Source organism: Fopius arisanus, unplaced genomic scaffold (assembly GCF_000806365.1).
Source record: "Fopius arisanus strain USDA-PBARC FA_bdor unplaced genomic scaffold, ASM80636v1 scaffold00007, whole genome shotgun sequence".
In the NCBI taxonomy this organism is placed as follows: Eukaryota; Metazoa; Arthropoda; class Insecta; order Hymenoptera; family Braconidae; genus Fopius; species Fopius arisanus.
The window spans coordinates 723,148-739,247 of record NW_011887746.1 but is presented as its reverse complement, the minus strand read 5'-3'; the positions used below and the strand labels follow the sequence as shown (position 1 = coordinate 739,247).

At 39.3% G+C, this 16,100-nt stretch overlaps 4 protein-coding genes across 5 annotated transcripts in view; 3 read left to right on the top strand and 1 right to left on the bottom strand.

Annotated features, from left to right (window-relative positions):
* Window positions 1-36: 36 nt before the first annotated feature.
* Window positions 37-3,783, bottom strand: FIG4 (polyphosphoinositide phosphatase FIG4). Its single transcript, XM_011316439.1, has 3 exons — window positions 3,608-3,783; window positions 1,149-3,242; window positions 37-742 (listed from the first exon to the last, which is right to left on the bottom strand). The coding sequence occupies exons 1-3, from the start codon at window positions 3,689-3,691 to the stop codon at window positions 119-121; spliced, it is 2,802 nt and encodes a 933-aa protein (XP_011314741.1). The 5' UTR covers window positions 3,692-3,783; the 3' UTR covers window positions 37-118.
* Window positions 3,784-3,789: 6 nt separating this feature from the next.
* LOC105273800 (uncharacterized) lies at window positions 3,790-4,936 on the top strand. The gene is made up of 3 exons (XM_011316437.1): window positions 3,790-3,900; window positions 4,414-4,566; window positions 4,697-4,936. The coding sequence occupies exons 1-3, from the start codon at window positions 3,826-3,828 to the stop codon at window positions 4,835-4,837; spliced, it is 369 nt and encodes a 122-aa protein (XP_011314739.1). The 5' UTR covers window positions 3,790-3,825; the 3' UTR covers window positions 4,838-4,936.
* A 96-nt stretch (window positions 4,937-5,032) lies between these two features.
* LOC105273802 (coiled-coil domain-containing protein 170) lies at window positions 5,033-15,092 on the top strand. The gene is made up of 12 exons (XM_011316438.1): window positions 5,033-5,497; window positions 6,540-6,632; window positions 6,696-6,827; window positions 6,920-7,378; window positions 7,558-7,702; window positions 7,792-7,964; window positions 8,220-8,420; window positions 8,992-9,135; window positions 9,754-9,917; window positions 9,977-10,085; window positions 11,462-11,868; window positions 13,489-15,092. The coding sequence occupies exons 1-12, from the start codon at window positions 5,402-5,404 to the stop codon at window positions 13,634-13,636; spliced, it is 2,271 nt and encodes a 756-aa protein (XP_011314740.1). The 5' UTR covers window positions 5,033-5,401; the 3' UTR covers window positions 13,637-15,092.
* Window positions 15,093-15,472: 380 nt separating this feature from the next.
* Window positions 15,473-16,100, top strand: part of LOC105273799 (putative protein TPRXL) — a 1,945-nt gene continuing 1,317 nt past the window's right edge. For both annotated transcript variants that reach the window (XM_011316435.1, XM_011316434.1), the window contains exons 1-2: window positions 15,473-15,682; window positions 15,758-16,093. In XM_011316435.1, coding sequence (XP_011314737.1) covers window positions 15,616-15,682; window positions 15,758-16,093 — 403 coding nt within the window. In that variant the 5' untranslated portion in view covers window positions 15,473-15,615. The remainder of the gene's footprint in view (window positions 15,683-15,757; window positions 16,094-16,100) is intronic.

The following is a 16,100-nucleotide window of genomic DNA, read 5'->3' as shown; positions in this document are numbered from 1 at the left end:
CTCATTGAATTAATTTACCATTAAAAATGTTTATTGTCTGATAATTTCAAGTTAAATATTAATCAGTTAATTAATTAATTAATCAAATTGATATTGCTGAGGGATTTCCATGAATTGGTCAGAAAGCCTCTCTGCAGGGCACCCCGAGGATCATCTGCTGTTGCCTGGCATATTTTTCATAAAGATGAAGATCCATGGGACTGGGGGCGAAACCCCCATTCCTCCCCCTCTGGACATACTGCTCATAAATACTGACACTTATGTCAGAGACCTTGGGAAGCTCCACCCTGACAGGTACGACGTCCGGAAATGTCGCCTGCTGGACCATTTTGGACCTTAGACTAGAGTGATCGCTGTGGTGAGTGGAATTTCTTCCCATCATTACATATCTCTTATAGAGAATGAGATCACTTCTCCTGGGGATCTGGGGCTCGACCCCGTACACTTCCCTCATCGAGGGAAATAGGCTCTCAAAGCTCATCACCTCCCCTGGCTCCTTCAGGGGAATCAGTTGACTGTCACTGCCATGTCGCGAGTCCTCGTCGTCTGAACTCGTATCCACACTAGAGCTCGCACTGCTCGCATTGCTGCTCGTACTGCTCTGCCCTGTCATTGAGGGATTCCTGATGTTAGCATTTTTACTGGAAGTCTCCTCTCTTCGCCTTCCTGGCCTGATTCGCACGGCAAAGGGACTGAAATTCGTGGTGAAATGCGGCATAAAGTCTCGCACCGAGTGACTCACCTAACGAATACAAAAGCCAATGAGTGCATTTTTTTCACGATAAGTTTATAGCTGATATCTTTTCACCAATCGAACATATACGATATTTTTGTTTACCGTGGACTCTCGTTAAGTATCCACGGTCGGGAATGTAAACACATCGAATTCGCACTAAAGAGTTCCGAGAATTTTAAAGGGAAAAATAATATTTTCAGTTTCGATTGCGCTTTTTGATGTTTACGGGCAGAAGCTCGCAAAAATTTCAGGGAAGCGGGCAGTTATCGGCCGGGTACTTAACGGAAGTTCAATGTATACGCTTTTTGTAGAGAAATTAATTATAAAAAAATCACTATCTCCCTCCAGTTCTAAGATATTAGCTACGAATGAGATGAAGACATTCCTCGAAATCCCTAGGAAAAAAGCCCACCTGATAAGCGTAAATATCAGCCAGCTGATTGAGTTCAAAGGGTCGATGATAGTCGTAATAAATATCGACCATCTCCTCTTGGGAATGTTGCACCTGAATCATCTCAGAGCAGGTCTTGGCGACCTGATTGTAAGCATAAGGCAAGCATTTGTAGACCTTGTCGTCCCACCACTGAGTGAGAACTCTATTCCTCCTTCTGTACTCGACAGCAACTTTGTTATGGAGATAATAATCCGTCAGCATCTCCCAAATCGGTGGTTTCCCCTCCTGTGGCACGAAAACCCCGAGAAACAGGTTGATAGTATGCTGCTTCTCCTGATCGCTGAATGTATTGCTGTAGTATCTGCTGAGAGTCTGCATGATGTCATTCCCTTGACTAGTCCAGGGGGCAGTCTTCCTGTACGTCTTGATCCTGTGAACGAGCTGAGAGCCCCCATATTGCAGAGCAAGAGTGTCACCATGATCCTCGTACATCTCCTCAAGCATTCTAACGCAGTCAGAATCAAACTCCAGCTTTGGCTGCTCCAAGACTCCAAGAGCACATAACTGATAACCTAGTGCACACTTTCCAATGGCAAATTGCGCAGTATTTGTTCTGTCGAGGCAATCCACACAATTAGTCCTGATAATTCCAGTCTGAACTGTTCCCTTCGTGAGGAACAAATCCCTGATCTTATCCTCGATCAGGGGATTCACCTCCACATCAGATCCCTTGGTAATCGAGCTCGTCATCTCCCTGTGACTTCTCCTGACACTCCCTGAGGGATTGAGGACTCTTCTCTGGTTGTAGTACGGCTCCTGAGACTGGAAGATTCCAGTCTTGAGGACTGCGTTGTTGGCGATATTGCCTAGTCTTCCCATGACGTTCGCAGTCTTTCCTTTATTCATCCTCGCCATGTCGAAGCTTACGTACTGGATCTGATGGTGGAGGGGTAGAAATTGATTGAGATACTCCACAGCGTCGAACATCTCTTCACTCAAGATACTCTCGTGTTTTTTCTTCTCCCGTTTCTTCACGAGATTGAGGATGATAATGGGGGCACCGTAGCGTTTTAATAATTCATTGAAGTGGGCCCCAGTGCACTCGAAAAATGGATCCGCTAGAACACAGGAGATTGTCGGCTTTGGCACCATTTTGCTGATATCCTGGGACCAGTACCCAGGAACCGATCCCCTCATCTGGACGAAGGAGCTGAATCTACCGTTGTGAAGGGAACTCACTGCCGAGTCGTGGACTATTTGTTCAGTCTCCACCTCATTAGCAACGTCACCCTTGCAATTGGCTCCACGTTTCAGGAATCTCGTACCAGCGTATCTGTTACTTCTTCTTGCAATCAAAATAATGTACATCGATCTGCCAAATATGCTGACGTTTGATTGGCCAACGAAACCGTGTGTGATATAGAGGATCCAGTCCCTGTGGAGGTCCTTCTCCACGGGTTTCAGCAGGTGATCATTCCAGACGAAACGACGATGAGGATTGCTTCGTATCCCATACTCGTCACTCTTCTGCCAGTTCTTTCTCGACAGCCACATGTTGAAGAAGTCCTCGTCATTGCCCACTGTATTTTGACTTGTCGATTCATTTGTCGTCTCAGATTTGATGTGCTTTGGAGCTGCTGAATTCGTTTGCAGGGTCTGAGTCAAATCATACGAGTAGCTGAAGTAAAAATTGCTATTCAGATCAATACTCTGGAACATCTTGACATAGCGTTGCTCGTCTGGGTGAAAAATACGGACGGAATCATTCGGGATGTAGATCATCGTTGTGTCCTCGATCTTGTAGATCGTGTGGTGACCGATTACTGCAACACGTCGGCGTTTTGTCACGAGGATGAGATAATAGCCCTCCAGGAAACGAATGAAGCCAACGATTCCGAAGGCTGATACCACCTTTGCTAATCCCTGGGACTTTGAACGATTACCACCCTTTGAACGATTACCCTGATCTATCATGTTTACTAGCTCTATTATTTCGTCTTGGGTATATTCCATCTTGTCATCCACCAGCCAGAGCTCTCGGGGCTCTTGACGGTCGATTTTTAACACGCGGAAGCGAGTTTGAGTATTGTTCGAACCCATCAAGTAGAATCTCTGAAAGCAAAGGTTTCAAATGGAAATTTCAATATGCGTTCGGTTTTTCTATTTAATTATATTCCAAAAGATAAAGCAATGTGCCACAAAAATTGACTAAAGTTTTTGTAAGAGTTTCCTCCGGTTTTTTGTTAAATTGTTCATTTAAATAATTAAAAACAATAGCATTCTTTAATGAAACTATTAGACTTTCTCAATTCTCCATAAATGGCTTATTTAATTCTGCGACAGAGTTGGAATTTGTTATGGATGTTTTTTTCTTCAAAAAAACGCTGTGGAATAATTTAGAAAATAGTTTGAAACAGTTGGGGGTTCTTAACCAACATTTTTTTGTTTATTTCATTAATTTTTGCAAGTAGACTTACTGATTTGGTCTCGTATAGTGCGATTTTTTGGATCGACGAGATGATCGGGTGGAAAATGATGGTTGGCGGCTGTTTGTTATCCATTTTTGCATTATTCCGGGAGTACAGAATTTTGACAACTTGCGGATTATTCCAAATTTACAAGTTTGTGTACAGTGGTACCTAATCGGAGCGCGCCTGCGCAGACTCAAAGTAATTGCGCAACTTTTGAGCTCAAGATGCCATTTTACCAGTTCAATCAGTTCACTGGTCGATTGAAAAATTCAACAAATCTCCAGCCACTCTATCCAATTGTGAGTAATTCCTCATTTTTCCATAATCAAAGACACTGTCGAAATCTTCTGCTTTAGAATCAACTGTTAAACATACTATTTTCACTCATGTGTCTGATTACACAACTCGTCGATACGAAAATTATTTTTCCACCCCATTTTTCTGGGTTTTTCCATCGCAATAATTACGAAAGACGCAAATAAAAATTGGCAGTGGAAAAATTAATGACAACAAGTAATTGTTGAGGGGTAGAATGCGCCAATTGTTGACTGTCAGAGTAACAATCAACTTAACCTCAATGTCTGCTTTATGGATTATTCCTTAATTTTCATTTTTCACTGTTGAAAAGATTGAGGGAATTTTCTCGTTATTTAAAATCATATATATATTAATATTCGTTACACGATCTAAAAACTGCCGACAATTTTTGCTGATTCCATTGAAAAATTCCGTGGATTTTTATATACATGAACTTATTTAGCATGTGCCAATTTATTTGAATTGATAAGTATTTTCGATTATTTTGCATTCAGTCTCCGAATCCTCTGCAAACAGCTGATCAGCCAACTATGATCTGGGACAGTGTCAAAACACAGGCCGCCAAGGTCAACAGCCCAGCTGCAGGGTCAGGAGGCAATGTCAGTTCTTTACCTCCTCAGGTGGTGGCAAAAATGAAGAAATTCCAGGTAAATTATCCATAAAAATATTACAAAACCCCCAATAGAAATGAAATCAATTCCATTTGCTGGGATAACTCTGTAGGTCTCTCCTAGATAATAGTAAATAAAATAATAATTGATTACATTATTTTTGTAGACGTTAGGTTGGAGGGGGACTCCAGTCTACCTCATGGGAGGAAGCCCCGATAAAATTCTGCTCGGCCTCACCATAGCAGTCATGGGCTGGGGATTCGTTGGAGTCGGTGACTTCGTCTGGCGCAACCTGGACAAAAAATAAATTAATAATTTTGAAATCCATTGGTAGAACTGTAACATACACTGGAAAATTAGAAATATCAGATTCATTCGCAAAAAGAAATAAACAAATTCTGTACAATTTCCTATTGTTAATCGAGATATTCCTAACAACAATTCTGCGAGGAAACCTACCTTGACACCAGAAATTAAAGTAGATTCCCCGAGGCAGTGAAACTCAGGAACTCACTCGATTTCTTCACTCTCTTCATTCAAAATTTCCCATGTAAAGTTCAATAATCATTTCTATGAATGTAAAAATTAAATCAGGTTTATCCAGATATTATTATTGTCTGGACATTGAATAGTCGATTGCAATGGCGTCGCCTCAACCTTGAAGTCTCCTGTTGACATTCAATAGGAGTGAGGGCAACACTTTTATCCATTACCCTCCGCGTCTGCACGTGCATTTGAACCTGTTCTGTTCTCTAATTTGCATTTGCAATTAAATGTCAGGACACTCACGAGAGAGTTCCCCCCGAGATGAATCGATAATTAATATAAATTAAAAATCGTTAGTTATTGTGGGGCGGATTAGATATAGAGGATGGCGAGCTCCGAGGAATCTCCGAAAGAAACCCCAGGAAACACCGAGGAGGACCTCAGGATCTTCGAGACTCTCTGTATCTCTTCACCAGATAAGGTGATGATAAAATTATAATTCAAATAAACAGCTACCGAAATTTGCACCAGCTTTTATTTTCAATTTCCACATTTCAGTTAATTCCAGGCACTTTAGCAACGGAAAACTTTATTTATGTTAAATCAGTTGTTTAAAAAAGTTTTCAGTTGATTTTTTTAAGGATTTCAGCGATTTTTAAAATAAATAATAATTTGACGTCAGGAAATATTGACCTGCGGGAATAAGGGCGCGTTGCCATAGTATTTCTGCGGATCGATTTTTCACCTGCTCAGGTGTTGGTATACTTCCTCAAGTTCTTCGTAATGCCACGGAATTTTCAAATATCATTTGCGGTTGTTTATTGCGCGGGATACGCGGTTTATTTCTAGTCAACATTTTGCAGCAATGGGGAATTTTTTTTTAGGAATAGTTGTCGCTCCTTCCTGAGGCTCGGGATGAGCTCGTGCATTGTGTTGTCACGATATGCCCTATCACGAGTAGGAAACCATTTACATGGATTCGCCCGATGAATTTCTGCGCCCGTCGCCTCTCGCGGGTCCCGCGATTTTCGCGAAAGAAAAAATAGTAATTTGTGAATTATTCCCTGAAATCAGGCGCCCTTTACATTTCACCCGGAGGAAAATTCGCAAACAGATTTAACCGCCATTTTTTGAATCTGGCGATATCTTTTCAAAAGTCAAAAAACTTTTAATAAAATTAAGTCAAAATTTTTAGTCTGAATGCTGTAATGTAATAAATAATACGATAAATCTAGTAGAAATCAGAATTTGACAATTCAACTGCCAAAAATTGTACAAAAATATTATGATTATCAGGAAAAAAAATTAAACGCAAATTTCCGGAGAACAACATAAGAATTTATTTATTATAAACCGATTTGTCCGAAGTAATGATAAATTCTCGTATGGAATTCGAGTGAAAAACATTTGCCGTGGATATCGACTCGATGAGTAGAACGATATATTTCCGCGATATTTAACCGCGGTTCGAGATGAAATGAGGGAGAAGTATTGGGTCATTTATCGATTCAACAATATTCCAGTTGGAGCAGGAAGATATGAGCCACGATGTCACGACGTGCCTGAAGAGCGAATTGGCGGTACTGGAGTACAAACGAGATCGACTTTCAGCCGAAGTAAGTGATTAATCCATCCAATTGAGAGTTATCGTTTGTTGATGGTACCTAATTGATTTTCAGTTGGAAGAGATGAAGTCCACGGTGAGATGCAAGGACTCTAGGTTCCTGGAGTTACAGGTGGAGGCTGATCAGCTGAGGGAACAGGCTGCCAGACAGAACTCCATCATCTCCAGTCTGAAAAAAAGAATCCAAGTAATATCATCTCGAACTGTCCTCCAATGTTCATTCGAGCGGAATTACTTCCAGCGAATTTCAATTTTCCAATCGATCATTTCTACCCCCAGGACCTGGAGGATCGAGAGAGGAATCTGTACGCAACTCAGGGTCGAAGTGAAATAACTCTCCAGAGCCTCCAGAGAGACCTGAAATACCACGAGGACAAGCATCGAGAGTACGAGAAAAAAATTTGTCAATTGGAGCACCACATGTCGGAGGAGATCGAGATGAAAGAACGTGCGCGCTTGAATCTTCACGATTTTGTTCGACGATTGGCGCACGCACTCAACAGCGAATTCTGCGACAGCACCCATCACACACCGGAAATGGTGATTCACAAGGCTGAGGAGTTGGTTCAAGAGGTCAACAGGCTGCGTACGAAGACAACTAGTGTAGAAAGCCACTTGACATCCGTTGAAGTGGAAACGAAAAGCCTCCGAGATGCCCTAGATCGAGCCAATATCGACAGAGATCAAATGCAACGCCAGATATCGAATCTCAATACCGAACTCGATCGTCTTCGCCAGGTGAAAGTCACTCATAAATCTTGAACAATGATGACATTTTAAACTAGTCTTTAAATCATGGCTTTCTTTTATTTCCTATTCTAAACATATCAATCCGATTTTTTCTCAAAATTTAACAACCAATCGATTTTTTTCTCTTCTCATTCAATGTTTTCAATTGATTACATCGATTAATCCAGGACAAGGAGTGTCTTGAGATGCAGTACAGAGTGACCGAGAGAGAGAATAATGAGCTCAGGGACAAATTGGTGAATGCTAACAGAAGTCTCACCAGTGCCACAGGAAATGTTACCAACCAGGAAGCTATTATTTGTCAGCTACGAGGTACGTACATCATGTATGTACAGTCGTCATTGTACGGGTGGTTATTGTTATTGTTAGACACGAGTTGTAATACAATAGGAATAATGCAGATGACTTGAAAAATCGTGAGGAGAAGGCGGTGAGGGCCCAGAATGAAATGCGTCATTTTCTCGAGTCCCTGACGATTCTTTTGAGCACACCGGGTCGTTTTGTTGAGTCCCACGATAGTGCCGTCAAGGACAGGATACGGGAGATTTTGGCTGACGGCAAGGATCAGGCGATGGTAAGGTCTTCAGGGAATCTATCAACACTGGAAACAAAATCTTTATCATATTTATGAAAATATTTGTCCGTGGGACTTTAGGATTTTGTTCTCGTGATTCTTCCGGTTCTCGTGAGAGTATCATCTTCCTGGTAGCTTTATCTTATCATTTTTTTCTTCATTTGAAACGATTTTCTTCGGCAAAAAGAGGCGAGGCATTTATGAACCTCAATTATTACTAATGCATTAATCATTTCGCACTGGCGATCATTCCAGAGAATCCAAAGTCTCAAAGATAAATTAAATACCGCGACTGATGCAGCGGGTCGACAGACGGAGCTGGTTGATTCGAGCTTGATAAAAATGAGAAATCTTGAGGAGGATCGTGCTCTTCTGGAGACTAAAATTCATAAATTGGAGTCAGAGCTCACCAGCTGCGAACTCACCAAAGAGTCACTGCGGAGGGACAAACAGAGCGTAAGAGAATAATTATACGCGTTGTGGATGTCAATGCGAGTCGAGCAATTGCATTCTTTATTTACTCGGAGATGAATTCGGAGTTGAATTTATTCTGATGAAATTAAAATTCATTCTTTACTAATGACGATAAAATTATCAAAAATATTGGAAGCAAAAAATTTTGTTTTGCGCCTCAACCCAGGGGTACATCTCGGATTTTCAAAGAGAAAATGGATTTTTTTCAAGAATTCAATTCTTTCATTAACCAATTGTTGATTTCACATACATTTATTCCCGTAAATAATAATAAAACGATGAAAACTGCTAAAGAAAGAAAACTAAAAAATTAATTCGCCCCACTACGTCTCAGAGGCCTGATTTTAAGTCATTACACAAACGAAAGAAAACATCACACGTTTAATCCGCGTGATCCCCATTTTTTATCAAGACATCAGTAAAATACTGTGAGAAAATCCCTCACCGTCAGCTGAAAGCAAAAACAATAAAACAACAATGACGAAACAGAAATAGAAATGAGAATTAAGACAAAGGTTTCTTGGAGGTCAACGAGTAATATTTGTTTTTTTAGTTTCAAATATTTCTGGATCGTCTGGGGAAGGCCATGCAGATGGATGAAATTTCCCAGGAGATCGGTTTGGAGCTGCAGACAGAGGCTTTGCTCGTACGTGCTGAGCAATTGGCTCGTTTAGAGACCGACAAACTCGTCGACAAGGTGAAAAATAATGACGAACAAACAATGATTGATACATATTCGTGGTCTTCACATTCGCTTTCATAACTGTTGTCTCTCATTGTCTGTCTTTCTTCGTTTTTTTTTTAAATTTCTCTGTTTGCGTGGGCTTTCAACAGCTAGTCTTCAACTACACTACATTTCCCAGGATTCGACGGGAGCGGTCGTTCGAGCTACCGTGTCTCAAAGAAGTAAGCGTGTAGACAGGAAAATTTAGAGATTATTTTCAATGATTTCATATGAGTATTTTGGATTATCAACAAGCATTACACGTTTATTTAATGAGAGAGAACGAATCAAGAGAGATATCCCATTTTTTCATTCACATTATTCTGTAGGTTGATTGTTATTTTTGCTTATTTATTGATGATTATTTTTTCAACCGCAAACCTCAGCTAATGGAATTGCACAAACATTTATTATAAATTTTTAAGTATTTCCCTGAAGTTTCCTTGCGTTAAAATCAATTGATGCATTCACAAATGTCGACCTGCAATTTTATCGTTTGCAATTTTTTCTTTGGGGCAATTTACTCCAGGATTTTGTCGGCTGATCAATAAAAATCATGGATTTATATTAAATGACAAATGGATATTGCAGACATCCGTTGTTTATCAGCTGCAGCGTCGCGTGAGGACACTTCGAGAGCAATTGCAGCGTCGAGACTTGCACCTGGACCTTTTGCGGAGGAAACTCTCATTGCACGAGGATGGCGTGAGAATAAAGACCATCCTCCAGGCCGAAAGGGATGACGCCAATCTCCGGTAAGTCTTTGCCTGACATGAGTCATTAAATGATATTTAAAATGTCATTATTATTTCAGGGCTAAGAAAGCGGCGAAGCAAGTGGAGCGTTTGCAGATCCAATTGGCGGAAGAAAAGTCGCGAAATCGAGAGCTCAGTACCCAACTGACCGAAGCCGCTGATTACAAGGTTAATGAATATGTATTTCGAGGATACCATAGTCATTAGATGATCGTTATTCCCCGCTACTATATTTTTCCGCAATTTTTAACCCCTTTTCGCCGATTTCTCATTCTTCGATAAGAATTCGATTTTTCGGAATTTCTATTGCTGAATTAGAGTGGGATATTAACATCCGACGAAATGGGAAATTAATAAGTAATTGGGGATTGGGAAAGCATTTGCAATTGCGTGGAAAATTGTCTTCATTCTTTTAATGATGGAAAAGGAGAAAATCGAATGGGAGAAAAGGAGATTTGAGAGTTTTGGGATGATTGAGGGTAATTCCTTGCTGTTTTCTAAGTAAGAACAATGAGTCAAAATACGTGGGGGAGTGATTGAAGTTCTCAATAATCTCTGATTTTTTTACCACGAGATCGTGCTCCGCTCGCGCATTCATTCAAAATGTTTGAGATTTAGCCACGACGTCGTCGTGGCGGGTCGATTTCGTCTTGCGGGTTTTACCCTTTCGGTCATTCGAGATATTTCGGGATTTTCGAGATATTTCGAGATCGATTTCCTTTCTCCTGTTTATATAACGATTCATGAAGAAAGTAAGCAAATTGTAAATTAAATTATTCTTTTCATATTTTTGTTATCACAAAAGCAAACTATTTTCCAAAATTTAGCGATTTCCTGAATGTTTGAGATTTTTTTAATTTTCCAAACTTTTCCGCTCTCCCCGGCCCTAGGTCAATTTTGTCCAATAATTTGTGACCTCCTTTGGTGTCCGCAATGATTCTCAAAGTTAACCGATTTTTTAAATTTTTGGCGTTTGTTGATTTTTCAACATTTTGCTACGACGTCGCAGTGGCGGGTCGATTTCGTCTTGCGGCTTTTACCCTTCCGGTCATTCGAGATATTTCGAGATTTTCAAGATATTTCGAGATCGATTTCCTTTCTCTTGTTTATGTAAAGATCCATAAAGAAAGTAAGCAAATTATATATTAAATCATTCTTTTCATATTTTCCTTATCGAAAAAGCAAATTATTTCCCAAATTTTAGAGATTGCCTGAATGTTTGAGATTTTTTGAATTTTCCAAACTTTTCCGCTCTTCCCGGCCCTTGATCAAATTTGTCCAATAATTTGCAACTTCCTTTGGTGTCCACAATGATTCTCAACGTTAACCGATTTTTTGAATTTTCGACGTTTGTTGAGTTTTTTTAATTTTGCTACGACGTGGCAGTGGCGGGTCGATTTCGTCTTGCGGCTTTTACCCTTCCGGTCATTCGAGATATTTCGAGATTTTCACGATATTTCGAGATCGATTTCTTTTCTCCTTTTCATATTAGATTTTCTTGAATTTATAGAAAGGATTGGGATAAATTGATGGATTCATTGCAGATAGCGGCATTGGAGCGGAGCAGAAAGATCGAGGAACTACAAAAGCGTCTGGTAGAGAGTGAAATGTTGAGAACACGATACACTAGAAAGTTCGGTTTACTCAAGGATCAAATGCGTACAACGACGGAGAGTGCTGATCAGGAGAGATCGATAAATGATCACTCCTTGCAACTGCTGAGGGACGAATTGGCGCAGGTCAAGCAGAATTTGGCGGAGGTCACGAGGAGAGAGTCACAACTCCAGAGCTTTCGAGTTTCTGTCGCCAAAATACTTAATGAGCCCATCTGTACACCCGATTACGAGATTATCTCACGGCTGCAAAAATTAGTGGCCGCCCACAGAGATTTCACCATGCTCTCCAGAAGATATGATGAACCCCTGGAAACTAGTCCCTCGAGGTGCACAAGGTAAAATCATTTTTCACTACTTTATTTATTTATACCGCACCTAATTTCGATTCTTTACGAATTAATAACGATTAATGTAATGGTTCGAAGCCTGTTCTATTCATTTTTGAAAAATGAAGTTGAGTCACGGATTGTCCAGTCATAAGCTTTCGACGAATATAGGGAATCACAGAGATAGCACATTTTTTTGTATTATACTTTATTATCACTATTTCATTGAAAAAGTACGGAAGATACTCTTTCTATCCGCGATAGATTAGGAGTTCCGTCCGGTGGCGATTCTAAGTGTCGATCCGATTTTTAAATTTTCAATTTTTAAGAAAAAGAATTATCAAAGCAAATAGAACAATTATCAAAAATTATTCAAATTGACGGTTCATCTGCTAAAAGACTCTGAGAATGTCAATGAAAATGTAGAAATGTAGAGGGTAGAGAAATGTAGAAAATGAAATGGTCGCAGAAAAATCTCAGTCAAATTGTGTATAATATTTTGTCCCAAAATTCAGCGTATATTTTATTTTGGAATGGTTACCTTGAAATAACGGGCTGAAATTCTTATCAGCCTGAAGAAAACACTTGATTATATTCTCCGATTACTTGAGATATACATCTTCAACCTGTGACTCACCTCTCAAAATCATCGGTATCAGCAGAGGAATTTTTCTGCTTCACGTTTTGAAAACATTTGTAATTAATTACAACTAGATTCCAGACAAATAAAATTAATAGGATACCAAGATAATAAGAGGTATCTCCTCTAATTAGATAATACAAAATATAAAAAAAAAATAGGTTACTCTTCACATGATCATATTATAAAGCTTCTATTTGATTAAAAGCAAGTGGTTCATTGTGCAAAAATCAAGCGTTGGAGAAAAATCCACTGATCGGAATTGTAACTAATGAAAATTAACCGATTGATCTGTCAATATAAGTGATCAATATAAGTCTTACTGTAGTTGATTTTAAAAAATGATAACAAAACACCAATATCCGTTTATAGACTGGAAAAAACGTGATAAATATTGACAAAACATCTTGGAAAATCACAGTCACTCATAAAAAGATTATAAAGCTATTTTTCACAGTTTCAATGACCCAAATTAGCTATCAGCCCCCCCAGATTTGTAAATGATATCTCAACGATAAAAAAAATGGAGAGATTTAAGCGGTACGACGTTGTATTGTTCATCACTTGAAAATAGAATACAGTAAAGGTCATAGAATGTAATAATGGGAATAGAAATTCACATTGTAACCGATTTCCACTCAATAGATGGGATTGAAAGAACCTATCTGAATTAATTTGTAACCCATTGGCTCAACAAACTTCGATTCCTCCAACAATGTCATCCCAATGTCATAATATTTTATCAATCGTTCGCAAAGGTAACGATCAATCCGAGATTAGATATCGATCCAACTGGATTACCTGTTGTTACCGTGAATCGTTCAATTTCAAGTACGAGGTGTTTATGAAGATTCAATACCATGATCCCGATTCTAGTTGATCATTAAATTAACAAAGCGCGATTTCACAACACCAAGTAACAGCTTCCATTCTGCTCTCTAAATGAATGCAATTGATTAATTAATTATTTGAATGATAATCATTTTCAGCATTCATCCCGTGCACTCGGTGCACCCTCCAAGATCTCCAGGTTCTCGCTGCACTAGATACGATGACAGCGGATATGCAGATCCACCAGATCTCCGAGACGTAGATGACGAGTACAAACGCCCAGTGCGAAGTAGCCTTCTGCCATGACCTCGGGCAAAATTCACGATTTAATTTAAAAAAAATGTCGATTATTCACTTTCCCCCCAACATAATGTGTTCAAATAATAGTGCACTTAATGGAATCGGCCATTAAGCCCCAATGGCACAATTAGTCCACCGTAAAGTGCTCGTTTAAGCCACGAGCAAACGAGTGACATTTGCATTACCAATAAATACCACAGTAATGAAAATAACTCATTGTGAATGAGAGACAAAAAGATAAAAGAAGATGGAGGAAAATGACAGACAGAAAATGGCGACACTGAAAAATCATTTTCTTTCGTTGTAATTTTTGGATTTAAACACGTATGCAATATCACCTGAGGGGAATGCTGGATGTTGGAGGGAGATGAGAGGATTGGAAAAGAGGAACATTGCGAGTGGTACAACCGCATTCCGATGGGCAGACGCTCACCAGCCTGAGATCCACAGACGGCTAACACTCATACAATCGAGTGAAAAAATCGGCGGAAGTCCAGGGGAATATGTGTACACGGGGATAGATACTCTTTTCATTTGTGTGAAACCAGAGAGAGGACAATTTAACGTGTCACTGTGTGGATACACCATGGATTTTCACTTGAAAAATCACAGCCGATGGTTTATTGCACACTGTGATGTCTGAAAAAAAAATCCCACGGCATCGCTGTGTCCTCCTTACCTCCACTCGAAAAAATATGTAATGCGGAGATTAATGAAATAGTATTATTAGGCACTGCGAGGCCGACAGGAAGTAAAAACCGTATTTTTATTTTTGTTTTTTTTTGCCTCCGACTGAAAGAAATTATTTGTCAAATTGGAAATTTGAAATTCGAAATTTTTCGTTTTGTGATGACTAGTTATTTCTAGTGATTAACTCAAATAATATCGATTTTCGCGATCTATTCGGACACATTTGTTTAGTTTTTCAAATTAATCAATTAGAAATTAATGAATTGATTAATTAATTAATTCGGGCACTTCTCTTTCTGATTAATTAAGGGAGAAGCAACAATACAGAGGAAATAAAGTCGACAGCCCACTTATTTTTTGTTTTTCACTCTTTTGATAATTATTTTGTGGAAATGTAGAAATTACTAGATTCATCCGGATTAGGGGAAATTGGTGATCGTAAAGTGGTGGATTGTAAAGTTTTCGCTATCATCAGTTTACACTGCCAATCGTTCTTGGGTTTTAGGATTTGTTTAGAGATATCCAAGGATTAGATTATTTCACCCTGTGGGACTTTGTGTTGACATTCGGAAAAAATCCCAAGGAAATATTATAATTTTTACACTTAATGAAATCCCAACAAAAATTTTAAAATTTTCATTAACACTTGATTGAAGCCGTTGAAGCCGTTGAATTACGCTAATGTGTAATACTTGATTTGTCTTCTCCGAATAATATTACATGTGTGAATTCAGAGGATTCGACTTTCTACAGTTTCAACAGTCGAAAGTTATCCCAACAATCTCAATGGATTTGAATAAAAATAATTATGTGTTTACTCATGGATTTCATTTTCCAATACCTCTCCGATACTGTACTTTTGGTTAATGACTTTTTACGTTAACGATCTGAATCATGTAGGCAAATGGAAAAATTGTCAATTGTCAAATTAACAGGGAGTGGGGCAGACGATGAACCGATAATAGAATCGACAACCCAGGGAATCAAATGTAAAGATGTTTACGATACGTTATCGCTAGATAGGCGCAACAAAAGAAAATTGTCGACTGATAGAATAACAAAAAAAAATATCCGATAACGATTGCGCCGATCGTAATGATCGCTGAAGACTTAAAGGGACGAAATATAAATTATCACAATTATCTTTATATCATATAACCATTGGTCGTCAGTGGAAGTACTCAGGGCTATTCATCAACTTGAACAGTTCGACAGCGATCATTCGGGTGTCAGTTGTTGGGCTTCAGGCTTCGCGTTCAAGTCGTTTCATTGTCGAGTTTTAGATATAATTCAAAATGATTGCAAGTAAGACTGTGATACTTGTGCTCTTCGCATTTGTATTCATCGCCGAGTTGAAACTAGGTATTTATTTGAAGTTTACGGAATTTTTAGGGTAAATTTTTGGCCCGGAATTGTGAGGAATTTTTTGAATTTTAGGGGAATCGTTGCAGTGCATCGTTTGCAAGTCAACTGTAAATGGGAAATGCACTTCGGATCCGGATGCATTTAAAGCGATAGAATGCCCGGCTACAACTGCGCCGCCGGTTACTGAATCAACTACTTCAAGTTCACCTTCACCATCAATTCCGTCAAGTACTCCAAGTTCAACTTTGTCGCCATCTGAATCAAGTACTGACAGTTCGTCTTCGCCGTCATCTCCATCAAGTACTGACAGTTCGACTTCGCCGTCATCTCCATCAAGTACTGACAGTTCGACATTGTCGTCATCTCCATCAAGTACTGACAGTTCAACTTCGTCGTCATCTCCATCAAGTACTGA

What these genes read in the sequence shown, in the direction of transcription:
- LOC105273800 (XM_011316437.1), top strand. Translation starts at nt 3,826, where the DNA reads ATGCCATTTTACCAGTTCAATCAGTTCACTGGTCGATTGAAAAATTCA. An exon ending in TCCAGCCACTCTATCCAATT is followed by an intron (nt 3,901 to 4,413) that starts GTGAGTAATTCC and finishes TTTTGCATTCAG; the next exon opens with TCTCCGAATCCTCTGCAAAC. An exon ending in CAAAAATGAAGAAATTCCAG is followed by an intron (nt 4,567 to 4,696) that starts GTAAATTATCCA and finishes TTATTTTTGTAG; the next exon opens with ACGTTAGGTTGGAGGGGGAC.
- LOC105273802 (XM_011316438.1), top strand. Translation starts at nt 5,402, where the DNA reads ATGGCGAGCTCCGAGGAATCTCCGAAAGAAACCCCAGGAAACACCGAG. An exon ending in TATTATTTGTCAGCTACGAG is followed by an intron (nt 7,703 to 7,791) that starts GTACGTACATCA and finishes GGAATAATGCAG; the next exon opens with ATGACTTGAAAAATCGTGAG. An exon ending in CCGACAAACTCGTCGACAAG is followed by an intron (nt 9,136 to 9,753) that starts GTGAAAAATAAT and finishes TGGATATTGCAG; the next exon opens with ACATCCGTTGTTTATCAGCT.
- FIG4 (XM_011316439.1), bottom strand. Translation starts at nt 3,691, where the DNA reads ATGGATAACAAACAGCCGCCAACCATCATTTTCCACCCGATCATCTCG. An exon ending in CACTATACGAGACCAAATCA is followed by an intron (nt 3,243 to 3,607) that starts GTAAGTCTACTT and finishes CTTTGCTTTCAG; the next exon opens with AGATTCTACTTGATGGGTTC. An exon ending in CTGATATTTACGCTTATCAG is followed by an intron (nt 743 to 1,148) that starts GTGGGCTTTTTT and finishes TGTATTCGTTAG; the next exon opens with GTGAGTCACTCGGTGCGAGA.